At 35.9% G+C, this 20090-nt stretch overlaps 2 protein-coding genes across 4 annotated transcripts; one reads left to right on the top strand and one right to left on the bottom strand.

The window, feature by feature from the left end:
* Positions 1–243: 243 nt before the first annotated feature.
* LOC124178129 (RNA-binding protein 42) lies at positions 244–20010 on the bottom strand. Of its 2 annotated transcripts, none has more exons than XM_046561298.1 (5): positions 19834–20010; positions 19344–19567; positions 18885–19259; positions 18557–18751; positions 244–770 (listed from the first exon to the last, which is right to left on the bottom strand). In XM_046561298.1, exons 1-5 carry the CDS (start codon positions 19872–19874, stop codon positions 646–648), a joined length of 960 nt encoding a protein of 319 aa, XP_046417254.1. In that variant the 5' UTR covers positions 19875–20010; the 3' UTR covers positions 244–645. The 2 variants fall into 2 exon arrangements, with proteins under 2 accessions (XP_046417254.1, XP_046417255.1); XM_046561299.1 differs by having other exon boundaries at positions 18885–19256.
* LOC124178134 lies at positions 7867–18353 on the top strand. 2 transcript variants are annotated; one of them, XM_046561309.1, is made up of 4 exons: positions 7867–8184; positions 15515–15827; positions 16907–17085; positions 17203–18353. In XM_046561309.1, the coding sequence occupies exons 2-4, from the start codon at positions 15607–15609 to the stop codon at positions 17376–17378; spliced, it is 576 nt and encodes a 191-aa protein (XP_046417265.1). In that variant the 5' UTR covers positions 7867–8184; positions 15515–15606; the 3' UTR covers positions 17379–18353. The 2 variants fall into 2 exon arrangements, with proteins under 2 accessions (XP_046417265.1, XP_046417266.1); XM_046561310.1 differs by lacking the exon at positions 7867–8184 and adding an exon at positions 10064–10151.
* Positions 20011–20090: the final 80 nt, after the last annotated feature.

The following is a 20090-nucleotide window of genomic DNA, read 5'->3' as shown; positions in this document are numbered from 1 at the left end:
TCTTTCCATAAACACTTGCGGTAAAGTTACAACAAAGTTAAAAGTACACAGTCCACAATTCAACGTTCGGATTAACACATTATACAGACATGATAACAAGCGTGTTTCTTCGATTACACAATGGAACGTATTTGATTTTATTAAGAAGTTGTAAATAAAAATAACTTCCGGATATAATTTGACATGATCGGTTCAATTCTGTTGCGATTTTATTATTTTTACCGAAGTAGCTTTTTTTTAAATATATATATATACAAAGTCTCACGTACATTTTATTGTTACAACAACTTTCAGTATCCAATCGCCATACACACGTAGAAAATTACACAACAAAACGTATTGAACGTATCTGCAAGTAACAAGCGGTACGCATTTTTTCCTCATCGAAATTAGGGTAGTGACATCTGTGGCACCGAAAGTGGCCCGTTTAACATACAAATTACATAAACAGTACTCGTCAGCCAGAGATGCGTTTCTCTTTTGGCTAAAACTGTATCCTAAATATTGCATACAACGCGACGCGTGTTGCAAATATTATACACAGATAAAAGACCAAGGATTTCGACTTGAAGATGGTCGACAAGGTCGGTCCGGTGTTTCGCAAGAAGTTGACGTAGGTAAACGGCGATATCGACACCGTCCGCATCACCTGCCGGTGAGTAATCCGATCAGAGCCTGCTTTTCCTTTTCCTTCTTTCGAACGCTGTCCAAATTCCTCTGCTTCCATGAGCTTTTCCGCAACTTGATGGGCCGCGAGCCGACGTACCGTCCTGAAATATTGATAAACAGAGAAAATTAAACATCATTTTCTACGGGAGGTGAGAGAAAGGAAAACGGAGTTGAGAAATTCGCGTAAAACGACAGGGTTAATTATAAACCGATACCGAGGGAATTGAAGTTCGTTATACCGAGTCGCCCGCTGGAATTTATATATTAAGTATTGAGAAAAATGATACATATATCGCCCACGCAATAGCTACGATCACTTTTATCGTCGCATATAAACTCATCGACTGGTTTTTATGCGGTGACAACGAAGCCTTATAACCCCTGCTGCCATATTCTCACGGTAGAGCACTCGAAAAACCTACTTTATTCATCGAGTATAACAACACCCTCGCGGAGTTTTTCAAGTGACGCAGTCTCGTTAATATCGAGACTGATATTGTATACGTGTATGAAAACTAATGCCACGTATGATAATTTTCACACGTTCAACTTATAATTAATTCCAGTTTGATAAAGGGGACAAAAATTCTTCGTCATTTGCTCGAGTGAAAATCTTTGTTATCGTTGCGAAAATTGAAAATTATCGAGATACGAACGAAAGTTTCGTTGCATGTTTATGAAAGTTGGAGGAGGATGCGGGTGCAGCTGCAGATATTATTTCATTCCGCGTGTTCTAATCGGTTTACCAGTTTTGCATATAATTGTGATCACGACGCGGTTTCACGTTTATCAGAAATATTCCGGAAATTTTGTAAAGGGTAGGTAATTTCACGGGGAAATACGCATAATGTGTGACATACATAGAAAGAGGAAAATATTCAATTACTACTACTATAAAACCGCAGGTAAAACCACGACACGTTTAAAACGACTTTATCAAACCGCGAACATCGGTCTTCGTCAATGTTTTACTGAAGATAAGAAAAGAAAGATACGGACCCTGTGTTATTAAATAGAAAAAGAATGAACAAAGTACTTGCTTGAAATGTAAATTTCGGATATTAATAAGGGTAATGGAATTCTTATACGGAAGAAATTTGTGTACCTATGTATACACATCGGGTAAAAAATAATAATCTAAAGGTTGTTCAATAACATTTAGTAATATGACGTGAAGGATAAATATTTGCAATCAGATATAACGAAGGAAAAGAAAATAAAAATGAAATTGACGTGCAACGGGAAATTAAAATTGGTATTAAAAAGTATTCCGGTATTCTATATAAAAGTATTCTAAAAGTAACGACGATTCGTTTCCTCACTGTTTTGTTATACGCCTGCATCACGTATGAAAATATATAAGAAATGTATCTCACCTCGTACGTGTTTAAAATACACGTGGAATACAGAGTAGAATATAAAGTGAAAAAAGCCTGCTGTCGAATAAGGATCAAATGATAGATCTCCCCTTTATACCTTCTTATTCCTCTCCTTCTTCAAGGATTCTTCGATGACGCAGACAAAGAATGCGCAAAATAATTTTTCCACCCAGGAACAAAAGAATTGCGCAGAATAGATGACATCCAATATCGAAAATACAAGGCTCTCTTATTCTCTCTTGTACGTGTAAAATGATCTTAGGGCAAGTCGCACGTTGTCCTTATCACACAGATAAGACATATGCGTATAGAAATGTTTGGGGATTAAATTTTTCCCCTCGACGTACTGGGTTGAAGAAAAAAACTTAAATCGTTCATCTTTTATTGCGTGGGCTTTTTCTTCCCTCTCTGTCTATCAATTACTGTGACTGAGAAGTAGGTATTCTTAGAATAAAAACAAAGGATTACACAGGCCTGCGAAATGCAACCTTTAATTTCCCCCTCAAGTAACGATGCTTTTTTTTAAAAGGTATTTAAATATGTTGAATTGAAATATAGCGCTAGACTTTTTACAACACGCCAAGATTTATTTTTATGCATGTTTGAACTATTTTTATGAAAAAAAAATAAAGTAAATTAATCTTTTTCTCTTCCATTGACGATTCGGTTCATCTCGTCATTGAACAGGAGTTTTAAAGAAAGTAGAAAAAGATATCACGAATCTGTTTGACTTATCCAGTCTCTTGAGTCTTGTTTGAACCTAATGCTGTTCATTTTATATCTAATCACCAGTTTTATACATCATTTTATTTTTTTTCCCATGAAAATAGTTCAAAATTGCATAATATAATAAATTTCGATGTGCTGTAAAAAATCTAACGCTATATTTTAATTCAAAATACCTAAATACTTGGACAAAAAAATTATCATTACTTAAAGAGGAAATTAAAAGTTATAATTCGCGGGCCTGTGTTATTGACATTTCAGTAGAAGCAAGGATCTCTGTTATTCAGATTTAGCATATTGTATAGGATGAACATCGAGTTAAATATAAACGATATAGTGAGAATATTTCTGGCCAACGTGTGCATTCGTTTCTTGTTTCCTATTTACTCGTGTAAAATACTTACCCCGCGAATAATATTGCGAGGAGAAAACGTTTAAGAGATATTTGGCAACGGCTTCTCTGCATTGCATTCGTGAAATGCCTTAGTGGAACATCATGTTAGTAACTTGTATACATCGCTATTCCTTTGTACAACTCGGTGCTTGTATAACGTTCGTGAAAAAAATTTGCTCTTTATATCCATTGAGAAACGATATCGGTTGAATTGGCAAATTAATCACTGAATTGCACTGAAGTGGAATTCTGTGCGCCGGAGGACTACGTTAAGTACAATTAGGTCAGTCAGAACAGCTTAAAATCAACATTTGCATGGAATATCGATTCGCATTAACGGAGATCTATAAATTATACGCTATCCGATGAATAATATATTATACGTGCAGTGTGAATTAAATTCGCGGATCAGAGATTGTTTTGCAATACTACTCGTACCATGTGATTATCGAATGCGTCTGAAATAAATTTTCCCACGCGTTTGCTGAACAATGATTATGTGATCGAATTGAAAGAATCAAATTCCAAGCAACTCATTAATTAATGGAACAGCTGGTGCCATGGTGGTAGCCAGACCGTGAAAATTGTTTATCGAATAATGGCTATACCCGATATTCAAGCAGATCGAGAGGTTGCAGGCTTGACAAAATTGAAAAACCAATTGACGTCAGAGATATAATTTTTAATTGTTTTGTAAATTCAATTATCGCTGTACCGCGCGAAACTTCTCCAGTTCTAATATCTCCGACGATATATTGTGTTCAGGTGGAATATTTAAGCCCCGAGTTATATATAAGAAAAAAAAAGTCTCCGAGACATTGTTCAATTTATATTATTACAATATGGCAACACAGCTCGTGAAAACAACGATTAAAACGGTTCTCCGAGTGAATTAAGTGAAAGCAAGTTAAATAAAACAGAGGCAAAGATGAAATCTGGAAAAAGGCAGTATATTGAAAATAGCTATACGTTATGTGGGTTTCAAGTCTAAGACAAGATTGTTTACCTAGAATAAGAACGTTAACTGTTATTGATTTACACGACAACGGTATTGATTATGACAGTTGATGAAACAGCTGATTTAGAGAATATGATCCGTTGATCGAAGATGTATTAGGGATCCGGACAACTCCGTTACAATATATATTATACGACTCAGCTTCTCTGTCACGCTTCATTTTCACGATGAGGATGTGAGAATAACAAGAATCCTGAAAAGAAATTGAAAAAATGTTTGTTCTCGTAGCATAAGAAGCAATTATCCACGTTATATACAACGAAACAAAGATGCCGAGGTTAATCTTGCAGAAATACCTTGACGATTTTAATCAAGCTTACCATTCAAAAAAAAGTCCACGTGTCTTATACACCGCATTGAATATAATGTAATAATTTGTACAACGTAAATAACTCTACTCTTTCAGCATGCATCAAGGATCAATTTCATGCTTCATAACATCTTCTATACACACATACGCACACACAAAGTCGAAAATTCCGACGGGATTATCTATTCCATCTTCATCCGCAGCGCGGATTTTTCAAGTACAAAAATAAGCAACGCAATATCGAGATAAGAAGGATCTGTTTTGGGAACCACGGTCATTGGCTGTCTTCAATGCGAACTTGACGTAGAGGCGTATCGGGTCATGATGGGTCATAGAATGACGTTGGTAAACTGCACAAGTCTAGGACCTTCTATTAACGATAAGGAATCACCTAGGCGTGGGATTCGGAAGCGACAAATCGCAGGGTAATCTGCACGAGGATACCGGCTCCTTTCTATTCGCCCACGCTTACGATTTATGCACAATAAGAGACATTCTGTCCTGTTATATTCCTTTGTATATATTCTGCGATGCATTTGTATAACGTTAGACCTGTTATTCACTACGTGGAAAATCATCCACCTCGAAATCGTTGAAAAGATGTTTCAAAATTGGATAAACTTATTTGTACACCTGTAGTTGTTAATGAAATGTGATTATTATTGCGAGGTTTTTCTTCTTCGTCAAATTTCCTGCGCTCCTTGAATATTTGTAACGAGTAGCGAATTAAAGAACGGCAAAAGAGGGAGAAAAATATCGCTGAATTTATTGACATTCGGTTGAAATCTACAAATCACTACAATTCTACAGAGGTGTTAAATGGTTTGCGTAATCGAAGGACTTGTACACGGATCAGCAGTGTAATTTTAATCATAACAGCGCAAGGTTACACCGGATGTTCCGGTACCTCAAACGCCGTTTAGATATCCGTTCAGTTTATCATCATCTCCGCGTCCCAATTACTCGATTGTGAACCAAAATCGAATGATTATAATAATGAAATTCTTTGCACGCGGGGAAAGCCGTTTAAGAGTAACAAAACCCCGGCCGTTATTGGAGTGTGCGAATTTTTAATCTAAAAACTGTGTAAAATTTGACAAAAACCCGCAGAAATGAAAAAGCTAAACTTATTAATCCTCGTGACAGATTCAGTTTTTCCTACAGTCAATGGCTTGAATCTAAGCGAGAGCTTGATGCAGGACATAAAAAAAGGACAAAAGCTTCGCCGATGTCGACACAATGACTCCAGGAAAGCGTGTTTTTACCAACCTTTATTATAATGAAACATCGCGTAAAGCTACAAGCGCTACCTTATACATGCTGTATGAATCAAACGCTCGTTTAAATTTTCACAAAGGTTTATATTATTATTCATTTATTGGAGTGTGTGCTTCAACGTGAATATAAGAAAGAACTTCTTTCGAGGGGAAACGAAACGGTACACAATGATTTTAATACAATTTCAATATAACGCGCTGTAATTCTGTTTGAAAAATAAATAAATAAACAAATAAATAATAATAAGATACTTTCTTAATCTCAAACCTAATTCGTAAACTTTAGGTTTCATTACAATTATAATTGCAGCCTGTTCCCGGCCCGCAGTGAATAGAAACAACTTGTTGCTTCGGCGCGACTCGAGTCTTTATCACTGAAAAACACGAGGTTGAAGTTCCTAACTTCAAACTAATGAAACATTGAAGAAAAATTCGATAAATCACTAATTTGTAATTTTACAATGGATTTGACGGCGTGGAATTTTAAGAATGGCAATACAGGAAGGAAAGATATATTTCGTTGTTCTTCAACTTCATTTTCACCTCGACGATCGATTTCCCGAACTTTCGTCGAGGAAAATTAGGTAATCACAGTTATAACAACATTCGTCAAGCGCTGCGCGATTAACCAGAGTTATAATGTTAATTATAAAATTCCGAGCTCTGTCTCTTCATCCGCAGCTGAATTGTGAAATATGGAGTATAAATTTTACATTTTTCACAGAAGACTATGTTTTTTGTCACATGTTCTTACAATTAGGTTACACCTACAGCCCGCGATCAATCGCCTACTCGTGTAATATATTATTAAACATATTCACGCCTAGCGTATATACAAGGGCGCATAGCGAAGGTATAATAAACACATAATACATATATACATATGTATAAATAAATATATTTGAAATTCCTGCAGAGATGAGTTTGAAAATGTTCTCAGATGTTGAAACTAAAAATATACTTCTATACGCACATGCATTCTATCGGTTGCACATTTTTATTTTCTATATCCTGAGTCAAGTACTAAATATTCAACAAAACCGCGACTAAAAATACACGATTCGTTCTATTTCTGTTATTCACATTTAGAATTCCATACGACTTGTGTGTTCCGTGAGTAAAAATTCTTTTCGCGTTTCTGATATATATATATATATCAGAATATAAATATATACATCAGAAACGCGAAAAGAATTTTTATTAAAAATATATATATATATATATTTTACATAATATATATACGTGTTGTGTAATGGCGAGATTTTCATAATTAATTATCGAGTGTATATCTCGAAGTCATGACCCAAAAATCGTTCGGAGAGCTGTTAAATGGCATGGAAAAAAAATTACCCGCAAGCATCAAGTAAATAAATAAATAAATAAACAAACAGCAACTAAAAAAAAAAATTAATAAAAATTCCACGAGGATGTATTACCGAGTGAGTAGAAATCTTTCATCCCTTATCAACTCGCCTCCTCGGCCTCTAATTATTAACGTATATGTAACAAAGATATACCTACACCTCGGCAATGCAAGACGATTATTATATTGGTTTATAGGTGGTATATAAATAGCTACAATAGCCAGTAAATGGAAGATTGATGTAAGTTCATCAATTATCGTACGCGTACGCTGGATGTGAGATAGCACAGCGACCTACGTGTGCGTATGCACGTACGTATATGTACGTAGACACGATGGGATCGTCTTTATTGTTATTGCAGGGTTACGCGACGTCGATTTGCACGAGTTCTTCTTCTCCCTCTACGCAAAACTGCAGGATAAAAAAGCACGTGCACACGCGCATGCAGATGCGTCAATTTTTTCCTAGTCCCCCACCCCCGATACGCGCCGATTTTTATGCAAATAAAAACAAATTTATACGTATGTTTGTATGAAAAAGTACACACACAAAAAAAAAAAATAATAATAATAATTAAAAACATTTAAAAAATTTATACATGAAAATGGTGGGGAGGAAAAAAAAAGTTTTCGACGATTGGCTGATAATATATCCTAAAATCCTATTGGCCTGTCTTATAAGGGTGGGAGGTCCGGTTCGGGTAGGGGTTGTTGAATTAGTAGCGAGACGCCGTTCGTCGCGACGCACTCCGACGCCGTCACCCTGGCAGTAAAGGAAAACCAAAGTGCAGCCTGTATAACACAACGCGAAGCATCTACAACTGGTGCAATTAATTTTCGAGGGCTTGGTAGTTTGCAGAGAGCGATAGAGAGAGGGGGAGAGAGAGAAAGAGACAAACAGACACGAGTGAGATCGTAAGATCAAGTAAACCAAAGAGAGGTGTTAGAGGAGTTTTGACGTAAATTATACAGGCAGTAACGCGGAAAACGAGACGAACGATACGGGGTAGAAGAACCCAAGGAAAACGACTACGAACGAATGCGACAGGTAAATGAAACTTTCTTTCTTACTTGATGGCGAACTTTCGGGGTAATCGTGAAAAGTTAATCACTCGTCTTCGTCTTTTTATTTTTTTTTTGCTATTCCAACTTCTCTTGGAGAAACAACTGCTGGTAACTCTTTCAAGCATCGTTTATAGAAAAAAGGCAAAAAGTGAAAGTAATTAAAAAAAGCTAACATTTACACTGAGAAAAGTTACATCTGTTATTGGTATCATTGGAAATTTTCATAAAGTAGGCAACGATACAACAACGATTTAAATGTTATATATTCGAATTAGAAATAAAACGTACTACGAGAAACTATTTAGTATGATTATAGTTGCCGATGGTAAATTTTGTGATTGTTGGAGGATGAAATCTGTTTGCTTAGTTTACTAAAAAAATTTCAATTAAATTAAAGCCTCAACATGAATTTTTTATTCCACTAACGGCGAATTATCATCGCATTAGTTGGAAAGAAATTCGATAAGCGTAACTATAATCAAAAAGAACAGTAACACATAGTAGATTTTCTGGTTACAACTGCAAATGAAATTTTCATTTCGTACTTGGAACTTGTATATTTTTCGGTTATCATGAAAAACTTTAAGGACTGCATAGTAAAAGTAACTAGAATTTTTTCTGTGTATCGTTTTGAAAGCGCGCTTTTTTTTTTCCCCGTTCAACGTTACCGAAGAATATAAAACGTCAAACTAATATCTGATGGATTCCGATTCTTACACTCGTACAGCACGTATTATCGTAATAATGACATAGATTTGTAATCTCGTTCTACTTTTTCACTTCTTTCTGGAGAACCAACTATAATATGCGAAACATAAATTTCGTCACCTTCAGTTTTACACGGGGAGAAAAAAGTTTAAATGACTAGGTGGTTAAGTTCTTACGTTATGGTTCGTAACAAAAAATGTTGGTAAATTTCGAAAAACAAAAAATTTCAGAGATATCTCATTTACAATTTTTTCTTTCTTCTTTTATTCTCGGCTGAATAATGCGCTTCCGTAAATGACAATCTCGTTGATATCGAACCGTGAAAATCATGACTTGTGCATCATGTACGTTTTTTTTTTTTTTAAATTGCGGCATTATAATATATTAATAACGCGCGGGGTTTCAATTTAACCGCGAGAGTAAAAATACCTAACAGCCGTATCTGCGACTCCATTGTCGGCCCGGTTTAGCCCGAATATGCAAACCAATATGTACACATATATATGTATTAGCTCTATTGATACAACTATACATACATTTCGAGCCCGCGTCAAATCTCTGTGCGATATTTGGCGGGTTAATTTCGCTAATATAACAATCGATCACACAGCCCCTGCAGCACGAATTCGCGTTTATTTCGATAAAACTTTAATCGGTAGTACAATACATAGGTAAAGTGGGTACCTGTAAGATGGATGTCTACAATTATAAAGTATCATGAGATAATCCGTGAAAATGGAGAATCGTTATCCACAGAAACAGTAAACTTTAATACTCTTATCGGGATTCGAGAATATTTTAAAAAATTGACGATTGATCGATACCATACGCGCGCATCGAAATATTCCCGATGAAGTGTGCGTATTGAACGTATCTGCGTACAAGATGGCTGGTATTGTTTCAATGTAAACCGCAAACAAGGTAGGTGTCATCGCGGTTTCTGAATACCAATTGCTCCGCTAATTCGAACTTCCGATGATGAAATGTCGAAGTTACGTGACTCCGCACGACTGGCATTCCATTCATAATTCGTCAGGATTGTGTTGGTGCGAAAATAACCGTAACCGTATTAAACATTGACTACTCGGCCGGATCAAGAACGTAGGTGAAACCTCCGTCTGCAATGTTCGGCCAAATTGATATCCGAACTCGATTAATTGGCTCCAGATACAGGTTGCAGAGATGGACTGATCGTTCGATAGTGGTCCTTGACCGAGGATCTCGTGGGTGCAACCACCGCAAGTAAGTTACAATGTTACATAAAGCTGGATTCCTCGAGTTGATCAACTCGAACGAACGATTAATTTGAACGGAACTCGTGCAGATCTGTGTACGTATGTTTATTTTGCGGTTACCTCTGACTTGGCGCAACACAACGTGCTACACTACAGTTTGTAATTAATTTCGGTACGTAAGCACAACTTCGTATGGATAACTGTCGGGGGTTTGAGAGAGCTCTAGAATTAAGACAAGTAAACTAACCGAAGGTGTAGTCGGAACTTTTGATAATGTAGGTACACAAAAACCTTACAGAAGTTTGGAACGAGTCGAAATTCTGTTATAATATTGTTAAAGCCTTTCGATTTAAGTCTATGGGAAAGCAAACTTGCGTGGGGAAATCATGAAATCAATTTTTATTAATTCCATCCTTACACTGGCATGAAATGAAACGAAATGGAAAAAAAAAAGGAAATTACACATTCTGAACCATCTATGAACAGAGATAATTCAACTTTGATGCTGTGATACGTTATCGCGTTGGTAGACAAATTTCGGTGTTTCACTGGCAAAGGTTCATGTTTTATTTATTCATTTTTGTTTTTTTCCTTCAATCATCATACGAATAAATCTCTCTGTGTCCCAATTTGCGTTTGTTTCGGACGAGTTATGTAAAGAACGGAAATAACGAACAGAAACGTTTTTTCAGCGAATTCCCGCGACATTCAACCGACGATTCGAAATTCTAGGATATATACAGCATACACGACCACTTTAATTACTGCAAAGTAAGTTCAAGTAAAATTCGCCTATCTGTAACGTCAAAGCCGCGACTTCACCCGACTTAGTAACGTAAGTTGCGTAGGTTATTTCCAAGCAATAACATAATTACAGCTCAAGATCCGGATAGAATGTACAAACGAGTCAATCTTCGAGAATAATTACAATATCCATAGACAAAGCCATGCAGCTCGTGGAGGTGCTCATGATGTGTGAAATTAAATCGTGGCAAGGGAAAGTGTTTTATAACTTTAAATTACCAGCGACTCTTCGATAAACTGTACCTCGCTTTTCCCTGCATATGCGTTTGCTGTAAACTCTGGCTTTTGATATTTATCAACATTAATTGAAGTTCAATAAATTATTCGATTTAATTAAGTAGTTACGCTTCACTGTCGTTTCTTTTTTCTTTTTTAGAACAAAATTTTCATCGATAATATCTCTCCGTTTGCGTGTTTTATTGAATCTTATAGTAATTGAAAATAATTATAGAAAGTAAGAGGTAATTTCTTTCAGCATACTTGTATCTTTTCTTTCTTCTTTTAATTCTTGCCAACGTGCAGTACCTCCGTGATGCAAAAATAATAGGCAAAATCTGGTGACGTAATGAAATTTCAGAAATGGGTCACAGAAAAATATATATATATATATACACACACACAACGATGGGTTGAAAATATGCCTCATCAATACGATGTTAATAGCGTACTTATCTCACGTGACCGGAAAATCGAACTTTTGTTATAATCCGATACAGGTTGAGAGTTTTCTCAAGTGGCAAATAAGAAAAAATAAACAAACACGCAAATGAAAATCGGCCAAAAACAAATTTCCAGAGCATTTTTGTTCGCGTATTAAAAAATATACGCAATATTGAAGTATTCCGAAGCTCGTTTCGCGTTGTTTTTGTTGCTCTTACATTTTCTCTTTTCCCGCAACACGCATACATAAAGCCATCACCGTTAAAGGTTACAAGCTGGGTGAAGTGACTGGCAAACGAAGCGTTCTCGTGGTGTCTGCGAGTTGTAAAATTGCCACCATTTCATTTCCCAACCCCGCTTCCCTCCTCACTGAACTTAATCGCAATGATAAATATAACGTCGTACTAAAAATAATACGGAATGTCACAGAAATAGATACACGCATTGCAGTAATTCCCCCGCAAAACTGCTTGTCTTCGACTTTAACTTAATCATCACACACGAGCATATCGTCGCACTTGCCTTACGCTGTACAAGCCGAATAAATACGATCCACTAGAGTTTAACAATCTGAATACATGCAACTGAATCCTTAATCTGCCAACCTAAATAAATTCATGCGGACGGAGGACAATTATTTTCCGGAAGTGCGACAAAAAAAAAAAAAAATCTGCAACATTTAGAACGCGAGTTTGACTTTTCGGAAACTCGGCTTACGAGTGTTATTTTTAAAAGAAAAAACATTAGGATTGGTATTTTTTAATCTATTATTTTCATGCAACGGTCGTCAATTGGCAATGTTGAATAAAATGAACTGAAACTAGTTTAAGAAAACCTGAGGTATCAATCGCGTTGACGCTCAGTTACCTTGATGAAAATATACGAAGGGTTTACCGAGCGTATAAAACATATTTCAAATGTACAAAATTGTTGCGCTTTTCTTTGCTGCTGTTCCCTCTGAAATTTGCGTCCAAATAATGAAAACGAGAATGATATAATAATTCTTTGAAAAAACCAGAATGAAAAAATAATATACACAGCGAAAAACAGTCCAATTTCATTATAATGGCCAGACGGTTGAATAAAGAGTCAGTTTACTGATAGAGCGATGGGATCCCTGTTGCAACGTTATGATCGTTGAAAGAATTTAAGCGTAGAAAGGAATTGGCACTTAGACGAGAATTCAAGTGAAATTGAAAAAAGATCTAATCATCAGAGACAAAATGTCGTTATACCCAAATATCCTTTTCAATGATTCCGAATCGAAGCAAACGATTTATCATAAGAAATGCATAATCTTAGATTCTTCTGGGTTTGAAACACCGGCACTCCGTTCAATAAGCTTTCGATTTACAATGACACGCGTAACAACATCAAAATAGCAATAAACGCAAAATGCAGCGAGTTACAACTCAGTCAAAACGGGATTGAATCAACGGAAATTTAAAAAAAAATACAAAACAACTGCAGGCCAAATTGAAATTGTAGGTTTTGCTGTCAAATTTAATTTTCATTCAGTATGGACGATGGATATAAAAATAACATAAAGATAGAACGAATCATTAATTCAATGATAATTTTTTTAAGCATCATATATAGGTATATATATCCTCATCAGATGTGTATATATATATATACACACCTATGTATAAGTATAATATATTTAACGCTCTCCGCATCACAACATTAAATTACTTAAACAAAATTTTTATCATTGAATTAATAATTCGTTGTATCGTTATGTTAGTTTTATATTATATAGATATACATTATACACGTATAATATACTTCTTGGTAATTGCGGTTCGAGATTTCGGTACAACTTGTTTACAGTTTCTCGATGTTTTCTTAATAGATGAAGGCTGCACAGTCAGCGAATAATAATCAATTAAAGACTGTTTACCGCAGAACAACGCTAGAATTGCGTTACGGGATAAAAAGATATTTGTAACACTTATACGTATAATATTATGCCATCAGACAAAGGAATTCAATCAATTGCGGAAATCCTTTGAATCTTGACGCAAAAATAATTAGGTATCATTTAGTATCGATTTTACCGAAATATTACTTTTCTTTTCTAATTTTCCGGAAAAACTACAATTCCGGTTTAAAATCGATTAAGTCACGCGTTTCATTAGTCATAATAAAATCGAGTATACACGAATTTGATTGCAAAGTGAAAAAATCAAATTTACGGTGAAAAAATAGAATGAATTTTACTTTGCTTTTTTTTTTTTTTTGGCATTTTTCATCTCCTATTCGCGTGTGCCTGTACACATGCACATGTGAAATTGAAGCGGTCAACCAGCCAGTGAGATAATTGTGCGTGATCGAATGATGAGAGTCACTTGACTCGCGAGTAAAATACTGTATACAGATTGCAAATCGTACATGGAACGATGATCGTCTTTTCCTTGTTTCTTCTAATTTAAAATTTACGTGACCAGCTTGGCCCCGATCAAGCACGATATACTCAGCTGTCCGGTGAACTTTTTGCCACCTCCAGCTTATCAACGGCGCCTCGCTATCAGCCGGCAACCGTCACAATATGTCAAATAGAATTCCCTTCCTTTTAAAGGTTTTTTTTTTTTTTTTTTGTTTTTAAACCAAGACAGAATAATTGAAAACTTTCATTATTGAAACCGTCTCACTTTTCCATATAATCCGAACCGAAGATTGAAATTCTCAACTGATACGACTTAGTTATAGATTGAAATTGAAAGTGATCTGAGAACCGTAAGACACATATTTCTATGGTGTTCCGCAGTATTTAAGCCATTGTATAAAATATGTATGCACATAAAAACATCTCAATTACACTCAAGATTCCATGTTCCGGGTATTTAACGAAATTTCTATACATCATCGACCAGTTAATTTTCCGTAAGTTTCTTACAATCCTTCGTGATGCCGTTAAAATTTTAGAACGCGGGCATCGATAAAAATTTAGTTACACGGGTAACGTACCGAGGTTCGACAATTTTAGAAGAAATGTATTCCGAGAGGGAGAGATTATTTCTAAAAATAGTCGCACCGTGAACTTACTACCGCGCTAGAAAATAATTCTCGAGCAAATTGAATTTCGTGTAACACCATACGCCACGTGCAGCGTATTTTCAGACCCCTGCAAGTATTGAGTTATACTCAGAAAGTGGTGGGCTATTATACTTGAACCCTGCGTGGTTGAAACCGGCTCTGGTTCAAAAATTGCATTGACTTGTTGAAAGGTCTCACGCCCTGATCTCTGATCTCACGTAAATCGCAAAAAAATGAAACGTCTCTTCCTCGCTCTCTCTCTCTCTCTCTCTTTCTCTCTTTCCCTACGGGGGAAAAAAAATTCTCATACGTTTTCGTTCTAACAAAATATAAGAATATTTAATGCCAACGCAATTCCATACCAACGTCTCACAAACATTCGATTAAACGAATTCGATATATTCTAAGATTCAATTAGAATTTTCAAAGAAAAAAGAATAAAGTTAATACAACCCGATATGACAAAACAAGAATAATGAGTCATGGAGGAAGGACACACGGGGTAGGACAGTTTTACCCTCGTGTATAACCACGTGTCTGAAAACAAAAGGCACTGACGTTCCTTCTAATATTGATACGTAATATGGTAAGGCGAAGTGGTTGCATCCATCAATGTCTTGAAATGCAAACACACGGGGCTACCGATTGTGAGTAAGTCACCTTCGGCGGTTGCCAGACGTCTGGTAAACAGTCAAAAGTACATTTCCAGTTTACCTTTTTTTTTTTTCTTTGCGATACTACGCCAGCTTATCTTCGAGATTTTACCCTCTTCCTATTTAGAACTAATATTTCTATAATCTTCATCGACCTTTTCTAGACTTAAATAGCATTCAGGTTTGACGGTTCGTATAATTTTCTGTGTTACAGAAGTAAATCTGTGTAGTACATACACTTCGACGAGGTATATCAGCCTGCTGAGAAGAAGAAAAAAAGAAGGAAAGGAATAGAAAAGAAGCAACATGTTTCCTATATTAGAATCTAGAATGATGATTATTTATCAAGTAACTATAATCTTGAGCTTGAATGCACTTCTGGTTCAATGCGCCCCTTTTCTACACCAAACGACCGATGGATCCTGGGATGAAAATATGGTGGATTGTTCGCCCGGAGGACGTTGCTGGGAATATTTACAGAGACAGGAACTACCAGCTAAGCAAGATTACTACAAAGATCCTCTGAGGTAGACAAAAATCCCTCACTAATATGTAATACCGATCTTTATCTAAAAAAGTTTTATTCAATAGGTTCATTTAAGTCTGACTTTCTCATGTAATTAATAGCTACTGCTCGATCGCAACTCCAAACTTTTGTCATCCATATCTTCCAGTCTCCACGATTTTATACACCCAATTTATTTCACGATTTCCAACGAGGTGTGAATCTTGACTTTGTTCAAAATTAATTAGAACTAACGAAATCTCTTCTATTATTCGGAATTAGCCGTATTTAATCTCACTTCATCACGTTTCTTCGGATTAATATTTCACGTTAAATCGTGTTTCAATTTTATTTTTTTATTTCTTTTTTCTCTCTTTGTGAGTATGAAAGCTTTTACAGAAAAAATCGAATTGCGATATTCTACGTAAGAAATCCTTTAAACTTAACTGAATAACAGAATGAATAATACAGAATGTAAGTTATCTCAACATCTGGATTCAGCTGTAATGCCCCACATATTTAGATTGGAAATCTGAGAAAGAAATAAGCTGTCTCTTTGACCTAATAGAGTTGAACTATCAAAGTGCCATTCGTTCTGACAGATTAATTAATGGTCTATATGCAGGAGAAATGAGGGAATCTATCAGGCTAAATGATTTGACAAACACGCGCAAGTGCCATCGATAATATTGATAAGATGTTGAGAAATTGAAAAGCAGCTATCCGTTACACAACTTGTATATACCAGACTGACGCGAATTTTAAAAACAGGAATTACGCTTCGATTATGTATGTTTTAGAGAGGGGGAAGCAGGCAAAGTTGACTGATTCAGTCAATTTAGTTCTCCGATTTAAATTAATTATCTCTCATGCAGCATTAACACGTGTACTGAACATCTCCTATCGCTTCACTTGTTATTTGTGACTAAAATTTTATCGATTGTGTGTATATTAATAGCTCAAAAGTTATCAACGTTTAGACAGATGACAAAAAAAATTTGCATGGTACTAGAAGCATGATTAGCAATCCGTTGATTCAAGCGCAAACAGTTCTTTTATGAATATAAAATTAAACTAAACATTTTATTTCTATACTTTCAGACTCCAGAGTCACCGGGATCAAAATTCAATCGTTGCGCAACCATCTCTAGACACTTTGCCGCCAACTAATAGAATAGCTAAAAAAGGTGTATTCACCTCTCGCGGATGGGGAGCGGGTGGAATGCCTTTTTCTGTATTATATATGAATCCGCACAGTTCGCGCTCCAACAGTAACACAGGTAAGGTTTGGCTGGGCTTTCAAATTATTATGGATTCTTCTTGAGGCTCAATCTGCGTACATTTTTTTCAATGATCCAATACATGATTACTTTCAAATAATAAATTTGCTTGCTTAGGGGCTAACGAGATCGAACCGGTGAGAGCACTTCCATTGGAAAGCCCTGCTTTGCTACCACCACCCAGACACTCGACCAATCGCGTAGCCCTACGAAACGGAGCTTCTGGAAGAAGGCAGTACTCCATAATACCTCAACTCTTTGTATCTTACGGATGGGGGCCGCTTGGGAAATAGTTATTTCCAGATAAAAAATGCGAATGTGACTAAGGGACCGCGCGATTAGAGGAATAATTACTGTAATCTCACAATTCAAAGTTTGCCAAAGAAAAGTACTCTTCGTTAATAACCGCATCAATATCTCACAGAGTTAAAACAATTGTCAAATAATGCTATATTATCAGGTACTTGAAAAAAAAAACTTGAACTTCAACCCAATTTACCAATTGTACAAACTGCCATTCAGTAGGTAACTCTAAAATTAGCCACTTTATGAAATGTATGAATTTTCGAATATTACAAGAATCCCAATCATTTATTATGCTTAAACTTTATCAACATAATCGTATCAAAAGCAGCGTTTATAACGTAACAATAGCTAAATTTAAAACGATAAAAAAATTCACTGTAATATGCAGAATTCGTAATCAAGATTACCACAGCTAATTTCATTGTTACTGGTAACTGTTACGAATTTCGGTGGTAAATACAGTCTCATCACATACAATCTCAAAATTTTATGCGCACGATATGTACTTGAAATGAAATTGTTGTCATTTATGTATACTATTACTGCTATTTATTTACTAATATTCATGATAAGTAGTTATTTATTTAGAGATTTTAATTCAACGAATAATGAACGATTATAAGATTACTTTGAGAAATCTTTACGACTTATTTTTTCTGCTTGATTAATTCTCAACAACTGCATAAAAACTCGATGTATAGGCTGGAGCAATTATTGAATAAACATGCTCAGTTTTACTAAGCTCTAAAGGTAATAAATGAACTATGTTTCCAAGTAAAGCATAAAAAGTATAATGAATATATTTCTAATATGAGGATTACCCCTTTTCTGCCAAAGGTATCATAATGTGTTATTGAGGCATGTCAAGAAATAAGATGTCTCTACAAATGCAAAATCAATCAATGAGTGTGAGCAAAGGAATATGAATTTGACAACAAATATTAAATGAAAATCACACAAGACGGCATGGTATGATTTCAATTTCCAGATATCTTTTTATTATTTGATAGGTGTATGAGTTTCCAACACTAAGTATTAGCAACATTCCCAGAATCGCTCGACATCCAACTTACGATTAGCTCAAAATTTTAAGATCGTAGTCATGGAACAAATGCGCACAAGAATTCAGTTCATAATTCGAGAATTAATAAGTAACAAAACTTACCGTTCATCTCTTTCATGGCCCTGATGAAGTCTTGTGGATCCTTGAATGAAACAAAACCAAAACCTTTGGTTTTATTCGTTCTTTTGTCCCTCACCACTTTTGCCTTCTGGAAACTTGGGTACTTGCTGAATACTCTGACTAACATTTCGTCAGTAACATCATTTCCCAGATCACCACAAAATATTCTAAAGTCATCTGAGGAAAAGTAATGATCTCGGTTAATGAAAAGACAACTTATCAAGATATTAGGGCAAACTTTACAAATAAGCTCAAATAAATTAAGTAAATATGATTTGCTTAATAACTTTGAGTTTAGAGCAAACGTTACCTTCGTCCCATTCCAAGAGTGATGTGTCTTCCCATGTTTGCCCACCAGCCATTCGTATGATTTTTTTGTTCTTTTTTCCTTTGCCTTTAGGATGCGTTTCCTCAGCACTAGCATTGGCCATAATCGAGCTAGCTTTTCCTTGACTGATTGCTAACTCAGCTGCTGTACTGACACCTTTAGCTTTAACTTTCTTTTTTCCCTCGTCCTCAGGAATTTTAGTATTAATTATTTGCTCTATAATTTCCTGACGGATGATCGGTGCTGAAGTTGGCTCATATGTTTTTGGTGTAGCACTCAAGCTATTATCCGATGTGTTCGGTAAGAACGAGTTGCTTATTTGAGCAGGTGATGAATACGTCGACATTGAGATAGCTGCTGAAATTAAGTCATTTGAAAACTTAGTAAAAAATTGTCAGGACGATGTAATAAATTAAAACGAATTATTCATTTTTTCTTTACATTGTCTTGCAACTTGTGGGGGTATTAGCATTGGCGGTGGTGGTGGTGGCGGAGGTGGAAAGCCAATCATAGGAGAGAATGCCAACGAAGCCGCAGCTGCTGCTACCACTGGAGTTGGTATTTCATGCTGTTCGAGTTGCCTGGCTACTTGGCTGTATGTGTTTACTCCTATGACAGGTCTGACTACAGAGGTAACAAGCTGCCCCCCGATTTCAGCCTCAAACCTAAACATTGTAAACATATTTGTATGTAAACAGAGTGAGCAGCGGGGCTATCCTTATACGTGAAAAGGTACAGATCTGTCATGTAGATGAAGGTAAATAAGATTCTGAAATTCAGACAGATGCATATTATTGTAACTTAGTTGAATTGTTTATATGATTATGATATACGGATGTTGATTGAAAAACGTATCGTGACATCTGAGGTTAGGGGAAAACTGAAGAAGTTAAGATACACATTTACCAGGAATTGAGCAAGTGTTAATTACCTGTTCATTTCATCTTCCATCTGCCGAAGTTTGTCGTCCATGTTCACAATAATTTTGCTACTTTTTTGTACTAGAAATTAGATTATAAACAAGAAAACGCTGCGTGAAATATAAATCCTGCTCTGCTCATCTACTCTTGGCCACTCTTGGCCAGGCGAACCGACCACCTAAGTGACAACAGACCGTAGTTCTAAAATACGCCGCAGGCCCTGATGTCGTTGTTCGCAATGTTTGTTCGAAAGCATTCGATAAAGAAG

This window comes from Neodiprion fabricii, chromosome 3, assembly GCF_021155785.1.
Source record: "Neodiprion fabricii isolate iyNeoFabr1 chromosome 3, iyNeoFabr1.1, whole genome shotgun sequence".
Classification (NCBI taxonomy): Eukaryota; Metazoa; Arthropoda; class Insecta; order Hymenoptera; family Diprionidae; genus Neodiprion; species Neodiprion fabricii.
This window is presented reverse-complemented; position numbering and strand designations above follow the sequence as displayed.

What these genes read in the sequence shown, in the direction of transcription:
- LOC124178129 (XM_046561298.1), bottom strand. Translation starts at nt 19,874, where the DNA reads ATGGACGACAAACTTCGGCAGATGGAAGATGAAATGAACAG. An exon ending in ATGGAAGATGAAATGAACAG is followed by an intron (nt 19,568 to 19,833) that starts GTAATTAACACT and finishes TACAATGTTTAG; the next exon opens with GTTTGAGGCTGAAATCGGGG. An exon ending in ACTCTTGGAATGGGACGAAG is followed by an intron (nt 18,752 to 18,884) that starts GTAACGTTTGCT and finishes ACTTTTCCTCAG; the next exon opens with ATGACTTTAGAATATTTTGT.
- LOC124178134 (XM_046561309.1), top strand. Translation starts at nt 15,607, where the DNA reads ATGTTTCCTATATTAGAATCTAGAATGATGATTATTTATCAAGTAACT. An exon ending in TACTACAAAGATCCTCTGAG is followed by an intron (nt 15,828 to 16,906) that starts GTAGACAAAAAT and finishes CTATACTTTCAG; the next exon opens with ACTCCAGAGTCACCGGGATC. An exon ending in GCGCTCCAACAGTAACACAG is followed by an intron (nt 17,086 to 17,202) that starts GTAAGGTTTGGC and finishes TTGCTTGCTTAG; the next exon opens with GGGCTAACGAGATCGAACCG.